At 39.3% G+C, this 17882-nt stretch overlaps 1 protein-coding gene across 4 annotated transcripts in view; it reads right to left on the bottom strand.

Annotated features, from left to right (window-relative positions):
- Nucleotides 1-2720: 2720 nt before the first annotated feature.
- Nucleotides 2721-17882, bottom strand: part of ARHGAP6 (Rho GTPase activating protein 6) — a 484972-nt gene continuing 469810 nt past the window's right edge. For 3 of the 4 annotated variants that reach the window (XM_037157509.2, XM_053655807.1, XM_037157511.2), the window contains exons 11-13: nucleotides 10593-10861; nucleotides 7576-7656; nucleotides 2721-4730 (exon numbers count right to left, since the gene is read on the bottom strand). In XM_037157509.2, the coding sequence (XP_037013404.2) occupies nucleotides 4033-4730; nucleotides 7576-7656; nucleotides 10593-10861 (1048 nt within the window). In that variant the 3' untranslated portion in view covers nucleotides 2721-4032. The remainder of the gene's footprint in view (nucleotides 4731-7575; nucleotides 7657-10592; nucleotides 10862-17882) is intronic. The other variant, XM_037157510.2, reaches the window with a different exon arrangement.

Here is a 17882-nt window from a genome sequence, read left to right as displayed (position 1 = left end):
TGCTGCATCCACATGTGGCACTTTGCAGTATCTGCTGCCATCCTCATGGTGCAGGTCACAGGAGTGATCATTGTCTCAACTGAGGAGTCCTCAAAGGCAGATCTGGATTGTCTTCTCTGTCCTTGTAACTCCAGAACCCAGCACATGAGCCCCTGGTAAATATTGGTTGGGTAGATGAGTGGAGGAATGAATCAACCAATCCCTTTATCCAAGGAAGTTAGTGGGGGCTGTTGTAGCTGTTTGAAACAAAGGAAAATCTTAAGACAATGCTAAACTATAATTAGGTGCAACTAATTATAATTAATAGATATGTGAATGGTAAAATTATTAATTATTATTCATCTCGGAAAGTTCAATTACTAAATTGTATCCATATCTCATCCCATGGCTTTGCTATCCAAACTCCCCAGAAATCAGATTTACTCTGGGTCTTTATTACTTTTAGCTTATATTCCTCTTTCTCAGTGGGAAGTAGGCAGGGGGTGGGGGTGGCAGAGCCTCCAAGTGCTCCTGTGAAGCTGTGGTCATTCCACAGGCATGGGCCCTCCCCTGGGGAAGGTTCAGCTGAATCCCTTTCCTTCACGAGAGAGCTCCCAGCTCCAAGGACCACAAAGCTTTGTTCATTCCGTTCCGAATTATCCAGATGGCAGGCTGCCACAGTTGGATGGCCTGTTGCCAAATATTGGTTCTGCCGTCTCCTAGCTCTGTGATCACGAACTACTCATTTGATGCCATTCTGAGTCCTCTGTGACATCTAGAAAATGAGAGTCATGGGGCTTTTATTAATAAGCCCAGGATATCCCGGGCAAAGCGGGAGGAGTTGGTCCCTCTAGGCTGACGTTGACTGAATTGAGAGAATCTTCTGACCTTTCTGTGACACCCTGAGACCTTCAGTTGGGACTGGTGTTGCATGTGCCTTGGTGAATTGTAGGCCATACCAGGCCAGGGGACCACACCCCAGAGACCACTGTCTGCAGTTCAATATCTCTATGACACCATCAGTCACCTTGATTGTGTGGGAAGAATTCCAACCTTTAATGGAATTTTCCTTTGGTTTGTATTTTTTTTCTCTTGAAGAACATTTGCTGCTGATTTAGTCCTGCTTTAAAATTCTGTACAGTCAAGATGTTGTCTTGTTTTAATCTCTGTGTGACTCTTCTTCAGTCATTTCCTTTCTTCTCAGTTTGCTTATCAGCCGATATACACCGCAGGCCTGGACTTTGTTCTAACATCTCCTTCTATTTTAATGCTCATGCTGTTTTTCTGCCAAGCAGATGTGTATTAAAATGTGCATAAGAAAAGAAGCAAGCTGATCTTATTTAGAAATTTCCTCAATTTGCAAAAACTCCATTGGTATAAGAGATTTTTTTTATAAAAACCACAACAAATGTATGTTAATAGCTACTTAGATGGATCAAGACAAATTCATATTTGGCCATTTCTGCCATCATCGTTCTGGTCCCATTGCCAGAGACACAAAGCAATGATTGAAAATTCCTAGATGCAGAGACAGCCGCAGCATATTGTAGCTGTCTTCTTGCTTGTAAGATCTCTGCTCACAGGAATGAGGGACTTGAACAGCCTGTTAAATGGTTTGTCCAACCTGAAATAGTTGGAGTTTTATTTTTTTCTTGTCAGGTATTGTATAATTTACAAGGTGTTAGAAATGACTTCAGTTTCCACTCATGTTCTTGGGTCTTGTGTGTGTGCTTTAAAACAGCTTATTTTTCATGTGGTAAAGGCATCTAAGAAGCTAGCTTTTACTCAGTAAGCTAAAGCCTCTGGGCTTAAACCACACAAAAAGAAAAGAAGAGTAAATATTGTTCATTATATATATTCACACACAATTTAATCATTTTAAAATGCTTGAGCCCTGTTTTCTAGACTGGCCATCATAGTTCTGACTATTAACAGATGGGCATAGTGACACAGATGTCAACCTCAGTGCCATTTGGCCTGGAAGTTTTAAAAAATAGGGCTGTTAGGGCAAGACACTGGTGGGAAGAGGGTCCTGTATATCAGCCAGTCTGGTCCAGAATGGAGGGAAAGAACTGGCCAGATCATGGTCAAATTCAAAGCCTAGGAAACAGGAACAGCAGGAGAAGGATGAGAATAGGTGGCACAGAAAAGCAACCTGTGATTCATAATTAAGCAGTGTTCGCTTTGGGGCTTGCTTACAATTTTTGGCTGTTTCTGGGTGGCCAGAAAGAACCAGAAGCCAATAGGCAAATTCTTCCTGAGTCCCAGCCAGTGGTGGGGGTGCTGGATCCAACGGCAGAGCCTGAAGATATCCGAATCACTCCCCCAATAAGGAAAGTAGATACTGCTCCAGGCTTCATTATTTCCACCCTGAAGCAAATTAAGCATCTAAGGCCTATAGGCATATGTAACTTACAGGAATTCAGTTGGGCAATACCTATCTAGCAGGTAAGAACCCTGATTCCCATCCTATAGCAAAACCACTTCCTCACTGGCAGCTGAGTTTCAAATGAGTGACTAACGGCCTTCCTTCAGTTGTAACAAATAACTATAAAGTTTGTAAACTCATCAGTGTCACTAGGTTGATGTCCCCAAGCCATCATATTTTACCAACTCCTTAGTTGCATGTGTATAGTAGAGCCATTTTTTATTACACTGGGAGGTGTGGATAGTGTGCTGTATGTATGGAATGGGATGTGAGTTCATTCATTGACTTTAACACCAAGGAACAATGCCTTTGCTCAACTTTTTATTCATCATGGCACAAGACAGAATTTTAAGAAACATCATTGAAAATGTCATTGCCAACATGAAAATTAAGAATAGCATGTTTTATAAAAAAAATGGTTTTCTATGATACACATTCCCTTATGAAGTGAAAAAAAAAAAAAATCACATAAAATACTGAAGCGAATTGCCACCTGCTGGTCAAAAATAGTTTTGCAGTTGAAAAACTTTAAACTTAACTACTGAAGTATATGGTAGGAGTATTTTACACTACACACAAAATTACTGAAGAAAACATTCCTCAGCCTTTGGTACAATGTAAATACAAAGCTGTAGTTCTTTTCCAAATATGATTTACTTCCAAAGCATTGCATATAATTTGGTTAATACTGATTATGGGGCTAAAGGAAAAAAACATGTTCTCTAATTTGAATATTCTATTTAGATTCTTAATCACTTGATAGTGGGATTCCAGTTTGTGGGTTTGTAAAATACATAAAATTACACATTATAAATATATATTATATATGGACTATATAAAATTGAATTTGACCTAAAATGGGAAAGACAACTTCTTAATTACTTTCTTTGTCAGGCACGGCCTTTCTCCTGTTTGATTAACTGAATCCTTTCTAAACAGATTCCAAAAATATACTCCATAACATATCAAATTTAATATTTTCTTTAAAACATATTCAATACGAAAAGGCAATCAGTGACTATATATTTTTTGTATCTCACCATTATATAAAAATATGGCTTCTCATGTTCTGTTTTATTTTGTTTTGTTAGTGTTTTTTTCTGAATAATTGAAGGAAGGGCTGTCCCTCTTAAAAAGCTATGACAAAAGCACAGAAACCCGCTTGTGCATAACACAGAACATTCTATAGAATTTCCTTGCTTAGTATACGTGAAGTGATTAAAAGATGGTTCCTTTTGTTTTCTGTGACTATATCATATATGATTATCATACATAATCTGTTACAGAATATACAAGAGTCAAAACTGAAGACACATAAATACAATGAAGCTATACTAAAGCAAGAGTTTAATATTAAAGCCAATATGAGTAGTTTTTATAATAGAGACTGCCATCCATTTATGTTTTTGTATTTCCCTAAGCTGGCTATGCAACAGAATCTTATTATAAGGTTAGGTGAAGGTACTAGTGCTCTATATCTTTAAGTGAATTGGGTTCCTCTTGTGGTATTATTTGAAGTGTAAAAGAAAAAAAGTAAGTAAGTGTTCAATTGTCCAACACCAGATTTTGTCCCTACCGAGTGAAAGAAGGCTGTTGGGATGTGAGGGCTCAAGCTGGGTGTGGGCTCATACCAGTGTTTCCGGGAGGGCATCGGGGTTGTCAGTGGACAAGAGCTCCCAGATCTGCCACCGATCTCTCTGCCAATCAAGCCAGTTGGGCTCACCCAAGGCCTTACTGTTCTGATTGCTGGCGGGGCTGGAGCAGGCACTGCTCACTTTGGGCTGGGCAGCCTGATGCTCCCTCTCGGCTGTTTGGCTTCCCTCTTCCAAAGCTGATCCTGAGCTTTCTTCTGGCCTCTGGCGCCTCCACAATGGTGGCTCTGCTGGCTGGTGGGCCAAGGCTAAAGCTTGCTTTCCCAGACCAGGATAAGGAGGAGGAGGCCTGTTGTCATGCCTCACACTCTCTCGAGGTCTCTGGTGCAAAGGCTTGGCTCGGCTCTGCAGCCGGGCCACATCCAGCTGGCTCTCAGTAAGGTCTTTGGCACTGCTCAGAGTCAAATACTGCTCTGACCCTGGTGTGGCCACCTCTGATCTCCTGCTGCTGCTTTGGATGTGGGGCGTGCTGCAGACTCGGGACACAGGAGGGTGGCCTCGGCACTCCGCAACAGTGGCTGTGGTCTGAGTCCTCCGAATGACCTGCATACCACTGTCCAGTTCTGTGGGGCTCCCCTGCCACCGAGGCCAATTTAGGGACAGGTTCCCTTGAGAAAGGGAGTATGGCCCCGGTCGTAGGGAGCTGCTTTCAAAAATGTCTCCATAGGAACCTGGAAGCCAGAGAGAAAGGTAAGAAATGCAATTAGTTTATAGAGTCCCTGTTGGGATGTCCCGTTATTTCCTTCCCACTGCCAGTTTTGAAAACTGCAAAAGCACAGGATTCTCTTAGCTGCTGCTACCCAAGTAAAAGACTTCCTAGTGAGAGAAATGACAAACACTTTTTGATTACTGACACAATTCCTGTAGCAACTGCAAATACAGATGTCCAGACACTAACAGGTTAGCTAGCAAATGACATTAAACAATCTTTGTCACTAATTAATGTTTCAGAAAATGCCCCGTCTACCTGGCTATGAACTCTTCTCTGTTCCATTCCTGTTCAGTGCAATTTGCAGTCCAGAGGAGACAGGAATAATAATGTTTTCATGTTTCTACCATGTCAATAAAAGCTGTCAGAATAAATGAATGGAATCTAAAAATGCCCATTTCATGCCAGAAGATAATGAACACAGCAGCTGGTGTGTACAGTCTATCACCAGCACTGTGGGAAAGCCTGGCTTTGTTCACACATCCTCCCCTTTCCTTCTGGATGACATTTCCCATCCTCCTTTTCAGTTAGGATGGCCACATAAAGGAGGTCTGACCAATGAATATGAAGAGATGTGATGTGAACTATTTCTAGGCCTAGTCTAATAAAAAATCGTAGTCTCTCTTGCTGCCTCCCAGCCCGCACCCCCCTCCTCACCCCAGCACAGCTACTAGCCTAGGATAGAGAAACCATGGGAGACAATGAAGCCTCCGAGGACAGGGAGCTGCATGTGGAACAGAGCACTCCCGCCCTTCCTCACCCTGCACAACCACATTGAACTGTGATGTGAGGGAGAAATCAGCAGGTTAAGCCACTACCATTTAGGGGCTGGTTATTATAGTATTTAGCCTTCCTGAACTGATCCAATTTGCTTCAGAAAACTGATGGCAGAGTGAAACAGTGTGTTTCCCAAGGAGTTCTTGGGGCTTATGTCCCCAGAGTGCCTTTTTTCCTATGGAACTTCCATGTCTTCTCATGTCTTAAAAAGTAGGCAAAGACAAAAAAAAACAAGATCATTTTCAGGAAAGAGAGGGACGTGTGCATTTAGACAGGGATAGCTCAGAGTTGAAACTGCAGAAGGAAAATGAAGCAGAAGAGTTGATCATTGGGAGGAAAGACAGTGAAGCACTTCATAGGATACAATGAGATAAATAGCTAGAGAGTGGATCATTACTAACGTCAGTTGCATTAAAGGCTATTAAATAAAAAATGCACTGTGCTTTAAATATAATATGAGAGGCATTACAAAACAATGAGAATGGGAATATGAATATATATATATATATGGAATAATAAATAAAATAGTTTATACACTTCATGCTATATATTAACATATACTTCAGATGAATTAAAGAATTAAGGTTAAAAGAATAAAATACTATGAAAGCAAAAGTACATAGATGACTATCCAATGCTTAAGTAAAGATTAATTTTGTGAAAGAATGCACAAAAAGATACTAATAGACTTATTTATGTGAAACCTAAAAACATTCTTGATATCCAAAATGGAAAAAAAGTGCAAGAAATAATGGAAGTGGCAAACAATATGGACAAAGGGATAATATCTTTATTATAGCAAGAGTTCATAAGAATCAATTAAAAAATATTAGCATACAAAAAAAGCCAATGATATAAATGATAATTCAATGAGGGAACATTCAGTTCATTAGTAGAAAAAGTGAAAATGCTGATAAGAAATAAATGAAAATGAAAATAATACAATGGAATACTACTCAGCCAGAAGGATGAAATACTGCCATTTGTGACAACATGGATGGATCCTGACAATATCCTGAGAATGTTAAGCAAAATCAATCAGATAGAAAAGGTCAAGAACTATATAATTTCACTCATGTGGGATATAAAACAGAAAGCAGAAAATGAAGAAACAAAACAAACTCAGAGACAGACACCAGTATGGTGGCTACCAGAGAGGAAAAGGGGTAGGGGAAGGTTGAAGAGGGTAAAGGGGTCAAATATATGGTGACAGAGAGAGACTAGACTCTGGGTGCTGAGCACATAATACCATATACAGATGATGTAGTATACAGTTGTACACCTGAAACTTGTCTAATGTTATTAACCAATGTCACCCCAATACATTTTTTAAATTAATACAATTTTGTTTTTTAAATGAGCAAAAATGCAAACCCAATGATTTGCAATAGCAATGAAATTAAAAAGACATAGGCAATGCAGTGAAATACTACTGCCGTCTGCAGCTCGCAGAGAAGAAGCTCATGCATCCTACAGGGAACATGAAGTGACTACACCTCTGAAATCTTGGAAAGGTTCATAATGTTCGACCCACTTTCTTATTCGGGATTTATAACTTCTTTTCTGCAATTTTGTGACCCTAATAATAACTTAACATTTTTAAAAAGTACAGAAAATGAGTTCCCGACAGGCATAAATTATTACAAAAACAACACAGAAATGGAAACAACCCAGTTGTCCAAGCACTGGGCTGAAAACTATGAATATAGTTTTCTGAAATACTGTGTGGCCCTTACCAATAGTAATGGAAAATAACTGGGAAAGAGAAGTTAAATAATATAAAGTTGCATAGACAGAATGATTTTAGCCATGTTTAAAAACTGCGGCAAAGGAAATAAAACGAGACATAGTCACAAACTGACATATTTTGGTGGAAAAGCCAAGTATAACTTTATCCTTTCCCTTGTACTTCCAGCATTTTCCAAATAACTTTTGATAAGCACACAATATGGCAATAAGAAGGCAAAATTAAAAGAAATTAATTTTAAAAACAAACGTAATAAACACTCTTTAAAAAAATTAGGCCTCACCTGTCATTCCTGGGTCTTTGGATCCACTTTTTAATGTGGAATGCCAAGTTCCCCAGATATTGAAAGGTTCCTCTGACATATCTAGGAAAAGTGTAATAAAAAGGTATGTAATCCACAATGAAAATTTAAGTGCAAAAATCAATACACGCATATTTTTATATAGCATCTCTTCTTTGCAAAGTACTGTATTTGAGATCATGATGGATACAAAACAGACTATGAGATGTATCCGTCTTTCAGAAGGCTAGTCCATCTGGGATTTACAAAAAGGCTTTTTACCACTGTGGTAGAGAGAATAAGATGTCCATGTCGTGATTCCCTAGAACCTGTAAAGATGTTATATTTAAGAGGGATTTTTGCAGGTGTGATTAAATTAGGAATATTGAGGCAATGATCCTGGATTATCTAGGTGGACATAATATCATCACAAGGATACTTGTAAAAGGGAGGCAGGAGAGAAGAGGAGACAGGATGGCTTTGAGGATGGAGGAAGGGGCCATGAGGTAAGGAATGCAGGTAGCCTCTAGAAGGTGAAATAGGTAAGGAAACACATTCTCCCATGAAGCCTCCAGAAGGAACACAGCTCTGCTGACCTATTTTAGACATCTGATGTCCAGAACCATAATAAATTTGTATAGAATTTTAAATCACTAAGTTTGTGGCCATTTGTTATAGCAGCAACAGGAAATGGATACAACGGTGATGAGTGGCAACATCTCCGACTACATTAACATAGAGATAGAGAAACAATTCTCATTCCTATATCTAGTACTACCCTCAGGAATACTCGGCTACTGCAATCAATAGATTAATTTCTGCATGCTTTCATTCATACATTCCCTTAGTCCATCTATAAATATTTACAAAGTAAGGCACTATTTTAGGTGTCCTCATCATCTCATTTAATCCTCATTACAATCCTCTGATGTAATCATAATTACTACTTCTAGAAGCAAATGTGTAATGGAAGCTTCCCCGTATCCCACAATACATGTGTATGCTCTCAATCCCAAGGAGATGCCCCTGAGTCCGTTTTACAGGTTGGCAAATAGCAGAAGGAGTAGGTACGAAGTGCACACAGGGTTACGTAGAAAGTGTCATCAAGCATTTATTACCTGCCAAGTTCTCTGTTAAGGACTTTACATAGATTAGCTAGTTAAGCCCTATGAATTAATACTGCTATCTGTCTTAGTTTTCATAGGAGGAAGAAATGGGACTCCAAAAACCTCAATCACTCACTTAAGGCCCTGCAGGTTGAAAGTGGCAGAGCCACTATAAATCTTTTTATGCACTATAAATCTAGTGCTCTTGTCATTGGATACCAACGCTATTCGCTTCTAGTTCACTTGGGGTAAAATCATCTCCAGGGAGAAAGATACAAATTAGACAGGAATTCTCCACCTTGGCACTAGTGACATTGGGGAGGGTCATTCTTTGTTGTGAGAGGAGCTGTCCTGGGCATTGTCCTGGGTAGCAGCCCATGCCTCTCCCCACCGGATACCAGTAGCAACCCCTTCCCAAGTTGTGACAACCAAAATGTCCTCAGACATTGCCATGTGTCCCCTAGGGGCAAAATTAAGAACTACAGTGTTAGAGTTTGCCAAAATATTAAATGGATGGAGAGAGCTGATGGATGCCTACTTTATCTACTAATAAGTTACAGCCCATGTGTATCTTGGCCCACTTGCTAAAAAAAACTGCACAGCAAAGATACTGACCCTGGGAGGAAAAAATCAAGCTTTCCAAGTGTGAATGTGTCCGAAAATATTACTTTGAATCTGTATTTACAAACCCAAATATGCTATGCCTCTCATAACATCAAAGTTCTCTTCAGATTGCCTTTTTTTTTGGCTGCTGCAGAGAATATTACATATAAAAAACTTGCTAGTAATTTAAAAGATTAAAATTGGAGATCAATTATACACATCAGACTGGGAATAATTAAAATCCATGATACATCTGTTTAATGGAAATATATTGTAGCCATGAAAAATGTTAGCAAAATGAAAAATGAATAACAGGATTTTAAGTAAAATAAGCTTACTTCACAAGTAGTTATACTATGAAAACAAATATATAGAGTTATGTGTGCATGTGAACAAGAAATAGGAAAATAAAGTTTCACATTTTAAAAATAAATATAATGCCTGATGGGAACATGGATTATTGCTTTCACTGAAAATTTAAAAAATTATTTTTGACATGTATATTTGGAAAATAAAATAAAGATGCTATCATTTAAAAACACACAGAGCCCTTCCAGAGTGGCTCTTGGGATTAAATTAGAACTTTAAGATAAAGTAGCAAAAATTTATACTGTGTTTTCTAATTATTACTCAAAGAGTGTCCTGCTGAGTCCTGACCCCAAGGAATTACTCTGTGGAGGGAAAGAACACAAGCAAACATTCAGTGGTCAAATCAGTGGTCAAATAAACGTGGGAAAAGCGGCAAACCACACCATCCTTCCATCTGCGGAAATTCAACCACTAGCACTTAAGAGTTTGACAAATTGTACTATAGAGACGCCATTTCCCAAATGCCTTTTACCATGACACCCTTATTCTGCCTAAAAATGTTAATCTCCCTGGAGACTAACATTATGTTCTTTCTGGAACATGATGTCTTGTTATATAGTAGGTTCAGCTTGTTCTCTTTATAAAAGTAACAGCAATAATAGGATGACATCTTAGATTAGCAAATATGCACCCAAATTCACTGGCTGGGACACACATCCTGGGATGCTGGAAGGAAAAGAATCAACTGGGAATATTAGTCTCTCTCTCTCAGCATGAGAATGCTTCCCAGACATCTTAGTCCACAGGGACCCTCCAGGACAATGACTGGGCTAACCTCACCTTCCTCTTCCCAGAGAGAAGATTTGGAGCAGGTATTCAGTAAATGCTCACTGAATTAGAGAAACATAAACCTAGGAAGGGGATAAAGAAAAGTTCCTAAGGCCACGTGCCACATGCAGTCAGAGTCACTGATATGGCCAGCGCCCACATGGCTATAGTTACCTTTGCTAAGCCTTGGTCCAGGAGAACTCTCCCTCGACTTCAAAGATGGCAAGTGGCCCACCAGCGTATACTGCTCTGGTCCTTTGTAAAGCTTCTCCAAGCCCTCCGGAGCTGTGTTCTCTTGCATAGCCAGCAGGGAACGTTCGGACAGCACTGGGGAGTTGTTGTCATAAGGGGAGAGGTCTCCGCTGGAGGCCTTGTTGGAGTCTGTGGATGAGTGCCTTCCGCCCATGGAAAAGGAAACTTCCGACTGCAGCATGTCAGGGCTTCTGAAACAAGGAGACATACAGGCGTGTGAGTATGCTAACAATCAACGACCATATTCAAACAATGTGACCGTTACACAAATGACAGGAAGAGAATGCATGGCTGAAACAAACAAGACTTTTGAGCAATGTTCCAAAACTTGCATCAATACAGTGAAAGCGTTTCCATAAAACAGCCAGCAGAGGGCAGTAAAACTCAACAAATGTTATTGAAATGTATGGCGAAGGGAGGAGGAAGGATGAACTCGAGATGGATCCCTGTCTTCTCCAATGTGCCTCGTTAAAATGCCTGTTGGATTAAACTGTTTTCAACTCAAAGTTAAAGTCTAAACACCTATGGAAGATTGCTCAAGAACTATGAAAAGAGCAAAAGAAGTTTAAAGTATCATAAAGAAACAGAAACTTTTTGTCAAAAACAAAAGGCATTTCTGTTTGGGGCAAGAAGAACAAAATGTACTCACTGGGTTTTAAAAGAAACTGACATCCTGTAGGAAATATGATTCGAAGAAAGGCTTTACAAACACAATTTAAAGTGGCTGGAAAGAGAACTGAGTCATGGTTAAACTGGGGAGTGATACATATGTGCAAAAAGAAAAACTGTCACCACTGTGCATTGATGGATTATAAAGCAATAAAAAAAAACCCCAAAAGACTGAACTGCCATTATTTTTATCAACCAACCATATTTATGGCTATATGTGTAGGAGTGTGCACTCATAAACACCGGCAAATCAGAATATTGTGTGTATTTGATTAAAATGATAACTAAACATGAAATTTAGAAATAGGCTGAACTTGCCAGGATATATTCAGGGCATTTAAGACACTTAATTTAACAAAAAATAACTTGGGATTCACATTTGATATCTTTAAAATACAGCATTTAATTTAGTACATGTACCAGCCATCAATGATTCTGTATTTAGGAGATCTATTAACTAAATATTTATATTTTTAAATTAAAGTAATACCAACTAATTGATTAAATTGATTGCAGTGAGTATTTTGGAATTATTTGTATATCATTGTGATTGTTTCTGGCCATGGGATACTATTCAGTCAAATGAGATTCTTGATACTAGATACTAGAGCATGTCTCAAAGTTGATGGAAAAGTGGCCCAGATTTTAGTGTTGTGTTGAGGACTTACTCCGTTTGTGGTACCAACTGAAATATGTATTCCCTGTGGAGCTAAAGCTCCTGAGGCTATTTGGAAAAGCATACCTCAGATTTTATACAATCCAATATATGTCAGTATGTATGTGTATACATATATCTTTGCAGCTGTTAAATAAATAAGTAAAATTAAAGTCTGATGCTCACTATTTGTTAAGAACACTGGTTGACAAATCTTTTATTTTACTCAGTATCTTGAATTAAAACAATTCAGATAAACTATGATTAAAACTTTACATGATGTTCATTATGGCTTCATGGCCAACTTTTCTTCCCCCACTCAAATATTTAGTGTCAGTAAATCCATCCTTCCTCTGACAATGATGATAATGATGCTACTGGTAGAAATAATTTCATGTATAATGTGGCCGAGAGGACAAATATATGACCATAATTAGTGTGCATTGCATTTAAATACATCTAAAGTGATTCAACAAAGCACAAGTTCTGTTACAAATTGATATAAAACATACTCATTAGCACATCAATTACATGTTTATGTGCATGATTTGTCACAGCAAAAGAAACAGCAGTGAAAATGTGAATGGAACAAAAAAACAATAATGTCGGGAGTGTGAAAAGAGTGTTTGAAGTCTTACCTGTGAACATCTGTATTTTCTACCTTCCTCAAAAGTGGCCCTGACATCTTAAAGGGAAATGATCACAGATTGATTAGAAGTTCCAGAACCTGCTTTTGAAGTGTGGGGGGTGTTCCCCACCCCTACACTTCACTTCTCTTTACTAGTCTTTGATTTCTTTTGGTTTAATTTTTCAAACACAAATCCTCTGTGATCTTAAACAAAGTAAACACATGCCTGAGTAATCCTTTCCCAACCAAAAGGTTTTGCATGCAACATAGAGGAAGGGTGTTTACAGGGGTCTTGTTTCTTCTTGGGTTCCCAGCATGGGTCAGTGTCCAGAAGAAAAGCATTTCATTATGTGACGTGCCTCACTGGTCACTGAGGCAGCCAGGGCCTGAAGCACTTTTGTTGAGGGAATATCTTAGCCACATGGAATAAATAAGTCCTTCCTTTGCCTCCTCTTTAAACTGATGACAAATAATCTTACAGGAAAGAGCCAGAGAACAGACAGGACAGTGATTTTCCAGAAACTTTAGGCCTCTGATGAATGAAGGAAAACTAAAAGGAGCTTTTACTACTTCTGCTGGAAAGTGGGGGATAAATGGATTTATCCTCCATATCTAATCAAAGGGGAAAAAGTCTCCTTAATTCTGATGGAGGGAGCAGAAAACAAGTGTACTTATCATGGGCTCAGCTCTGGTTGAGGAAACTTTACCATGAAAATGAGAAAAAATTGAATGCTTTGAATTGGTAGCTACATGAAGCTCAGCTCAGAATTAGGGTTCTAGGTTCTGACCAAGGCTAGAAATTATATTACTGAACTAATTTCATTTTTTTTGCTTGTTTAGTTGACACTTTTCTACTCATTAATGAAATTGTCTTATGTCTCCTCAGTAAGAATCAGTGGGTTCATGAAGCCTTATTTTATGGGGTGTTTTCAAGAGAGTCAAGTCAATTTATTGCCAAAACAAAATAACTATCAGAGCTACAAACACCTTTTTGGCCCCCCACATTGGGAGAAGAATTTTGGAAAGGTCATATTTTAGCTCATGGAGAACCCCTTAGTTCTGTCTCATGTCTTCCTCACCTGTCTTATAAAACATATAGAAGAAAGTACATTCAACAAAATACTCCAAGTTGCAGATTCAGTCAACAGTTAAGTGCATAAAGAAACATACTCTATGAAAGAAGCTCCTTTTAAGTCTCAGTACTAGAGACATTTGGGTATCTACCAAGCAAGTAGGCTATTTAGTTGCACCATGTAATAATGTATCTCTCTCTGTAATGGCTGCTAAAAGGCTCTGAGGCATTGAGGCTCCACTCCAGTTGGTGTACTGGGTGTTTTTTCACACCCCAACTGCATCTTATTTTCTCACTCTTTCCATTATTTTCCTGTTCCTAGTTTCTCAAGTTACTTACCACAGTATCCTTCCACTTCACATATTTTTTCAAGCTGTTTCAATACATCGTTTTTGGACTAATAGACAGGGAAATCATACCCCCATTAATTGTTGGAACTGAAAGGGCACCATGCTTCATGAGAACATTTACTTTGGTTAAAACAAAACATAATAAAACAAGAACAATAATAACAAAAGTAACGAAAACTGCCACACTCTTCCTCCATTTTCATGGCTGATTGGATTTCATCAAGCAGAGGCCACTGTCCATTTCCTCTGTTCTTTGGGCTGACTCTGCAGAATCTCAGTCAGTGGTTCCCCTCAGCAGCATCCACCACACCCAGGAACGTGTTGGATTCTTAAAACTCAATTCTGGACCTACTGACAGGACTGTCTATTATTTTTATTTTTAGTTTATTGAATTTATTGGGGTGACATTGGTTAATAAAATTATGTAGGTTTCTGGTGTACCGTTGTGTAATATATTATCTGTATATTGTATTGTGTTCACCACCCCAAGTCAAGTCTCCTTCCATCATTAGTTTTTTTAAAGGTGTTATTTATTTATTTTTAGAGAGAGGGGAAGAGAGAGAGAAAGAGGGGGAAAGAAACATCAATGTGTGGTTGCCCTTCCTGTGTCCTCTACTGGGGACCTGGCCCGCAACCCAGGCATGTGCCCGGACTGGGCATTGAACCAGTGAGCCTTTGGTTCACAGTCCATTGCTGAATCCACTGAGCCACACGATCCAGGGCCCTTCTATCACTATTTACCACCCCCATACCCTCTTCCACCTCACCCCACCACCTTCCCTCTGACAACTGACATACTATTGTCTGTGTCCATGATCTTTCCTTCCTTTCTCCCTTCCTTCCTTCATTTCTCTCTCTGTCCCTCTCTCCTCTCCTCTTCTGTCTGTCTGTCTCTCTCTCTCTCTCTCTCCTCTCTCTCTTTCTCTCTTCTCAGCTTAATACCTCCACCCTTAGGACTGGCTATAATAGATGGGACCCAGAGCAAAATGAACATTCAGAGCCCCAGTAAACACAGAAACAATGTGGTGAAGGCTGGGGGGGTACTGGGTGGAGGGGAGCAAAGGAGAACATGGGGGACATTTGTAACAGTGTCAACAAGAAAAAATCAAGAATTTCAAGATGGTGACAGCAAATCATTAAGCCAATCATTGGGTTCTCTTGACTGTGGGGTCCTGTGTGACTGCAGAGGTTGCAGCCCATGAAGCTAGCTTTGCCTACTGAAAGGGAATCTCTGGGCATGAGGCTAGAAAACTATTTCAAAAAGCACCCCAGGTAATTTTGATGCACAGAAAATTTGAGAACCTCTGATATCAAACTACCTCCTTTCGTTAAGCCACAGATGTAACAGTGGGCTAAGGATCTACTAAGTCAAAAAAGAGGGAAACGACAAACCTCCACACTGGCTGGCAGTGGAGGTAAATGTGGTCCTGACCCTGAGGTGGTTGGGGCACAGGTGAACAAGAGGGACAGTGTACCCATACCAGTGAGCTCCAGTCACCAGGGTCCAGATAACTTAATGGAGTTTAGTAATCAATCAGAACATGTTAAGGTGAGAGGGGGACAGGAGAGGCCAATCTACCTTTCTCTACTCTTCTGGTTCATTCACCTAAGTCAAGCCACCAAAATGACCAGAGTTGGGGCCCCAGTCAGAAGAAAAACTGGGGAAAGTGGCTAAAGCTAATCCCTGGAGGTAGAGGGAGATGAGGTGTCTCACAGTTGGCACAGGCCATGAGCCTCTTCAGAGTGCCCTGTGCCCAGGGACACAGACTGATGGGGCCATCCAGTGAGAGGTGGTATCTTTTTTTCCCAGACACCCATACTATCTTAAAAATGGAAGGGGATATAGTCTGGGTACATATGATAAGCAGCTTGTGACATATACTTATATGAAATAACTCCTTGGCCTATGGTAAGACTGAAAGTTGATGTTTATATGGAATTCATTATGCAGCAGGCATTGTACTAAGCTCTTGTGAACAACTCTCCTTGTTCCTGACCACAGCTTAGAAAGGAGTGAAAGAAATGAGGAGGGGACTGAATAACATGTCTTTCTAGCAGTGGAGGCAGAAAGGGTTAAGACTGTTCTAAAATTTATCTGATATGTAGCATTTAATGTTATTAAAATCAATAGTAAAATGTTATATTTCATACTTAGAGTTGATGGCCCTTTTAAATGTTTAATGTATTTCCTACCTTTCATTTTATTTTTTCAGCAGAGCTCAGTAAGGTGGTGGTCAAGTTTGCCTAAGAACACTCACTCTAAGACTTGTCTTTTCACATGAAAGCCCACTAATGAACAAAACTATTTTATTCATCCCTCGGGACTCTTACTACAACATAGGCAGTTCAGAATTTTAAGAAATTTTAGTGTCATTTCATTGTTTTATCATTAAATCTATTGGAAACAAGTCCAGGACCCCTCTTTGGGTATCTCTGAATAATAAGATAAGTGGTCACCAATGTCCTCCAAAATTTGCCCCTAAGACAATCCAACTCTATGGAGACAAATTTAACTTCAGTGCTTCAAGTAAAGGCAATAAGATATTTATGTATTTGTTTATATAAAATATTTAACCAGCAATTCACTAGCTGAAAAATAGTTTAAAAGCATATACTGGCCTCTCTTTCTGTGTCTTGGAATTTAATGGATTAGAGGTTGGCCATGTTGGTTGATAGGTTGCCAGTTAACATGGGTTTGTTTCCATGAATGGATGGATTCCTCATGAGAGCTGAAAACCCCAGGACCATCCACAGCATGCATGGCTAGTCTCAGCTAACCAAATAAGCATGAGATGGATATGGAGAGCAGATTACTTTCTCACCCTTAGCTGGTCCTTCCAGGTCAGGGTGTGAACACGTTGGTAGGATACTGTGGGCAGGCCTGCATTGTGGCCGGAGGCACAGAACTTGTTCTGTGGATAAAGGGAAAACTCTGGTTCAATCACCAGATGTGGCCAGCTCAGCTCCTTGCTAAACTGTCTCAGTGAGAAACATCCTTGCAGATTTCAGACTTGCATTGGCTTCATTCTTGGCTCAGTGGTTGAACTGATAAACTTCAGTCCGTTGGAACTCAAAGCACATAACCATCTCAGATGCTATTAATTGTACTGGGAAAGGAATCCACTGCCACAGCAGCTCTGGATTTATGGGAGATTTTCACATTAATCATACTCAGTTCTGCAGAATCCTAAGAACAAAGGCACCCTGTCCCAAAAAGAAAGATGACACGGATTCAAACTCCTTACCAGGAGATTAAACAGTAACCTGGACATTAGAATTTGCCCATGGCTTTTGTGAAATGTGTCTCACCATTTTTAGCTTGTATTACGTCCTACCTAATAGCCTGATATATGAAAGAATTTATGACAGGTGAAGAAAAAGCAATACTGACTTTATTAATTTTGTTTCTAGTATGCCTGATATAGCATCTTCCAATTAATATTTTGCTAGTTTATAAAGAATCTGTGAATCATAATAAAGGTGTTGGAAGAACAAGGTGGTGTGATAAATTCTTCCTCCATCTTGAATTGCCTTTCTATAGAGGGTACATTTATACTTTTGGGAAATTTTCATTATGGAATTCCCTATTCCATATATGTTTTTCATATAATTATCTGGCTGTAAAGGCTTTCTGGAATGGAGTGTGTGGGTGTATGTGCATGTGCAGTTAATGCTAATAACTTCCAATGGATGGAACAGAATGATAGTTGAAGTCACCAGCTACTGCCAGTCAATAGGATTTACTGCTGTTATATTATACTGGTAAAGTTTCATTTCTTATCTTCTCTGAAAATTGCCTAAGAATTGTTTTTATTTTTATAAATCTTAGAAAAAGGAA

This window comes from Artibeus jamaicensis, unplaced genomic scaffold, assembly GCF_021234435.1.
Source record: "Artibeus jamaicensis isolate MK-2021 breed Jamaican fruit bat unplaced genomic scaffold, CSHL_Jam_final scaffold_1283, whole genome shotgun sequence".
NCBI classification, from domain to species: Eukaryota; Metazoa; Chordata; class Mammalia; order Chiroptera; family Phyllostomidae; genus Artibeus; species Artibeus jamaicensis.
This window is presented reverse-complemented; position numbering and strand designations above follow the sequence as displayed.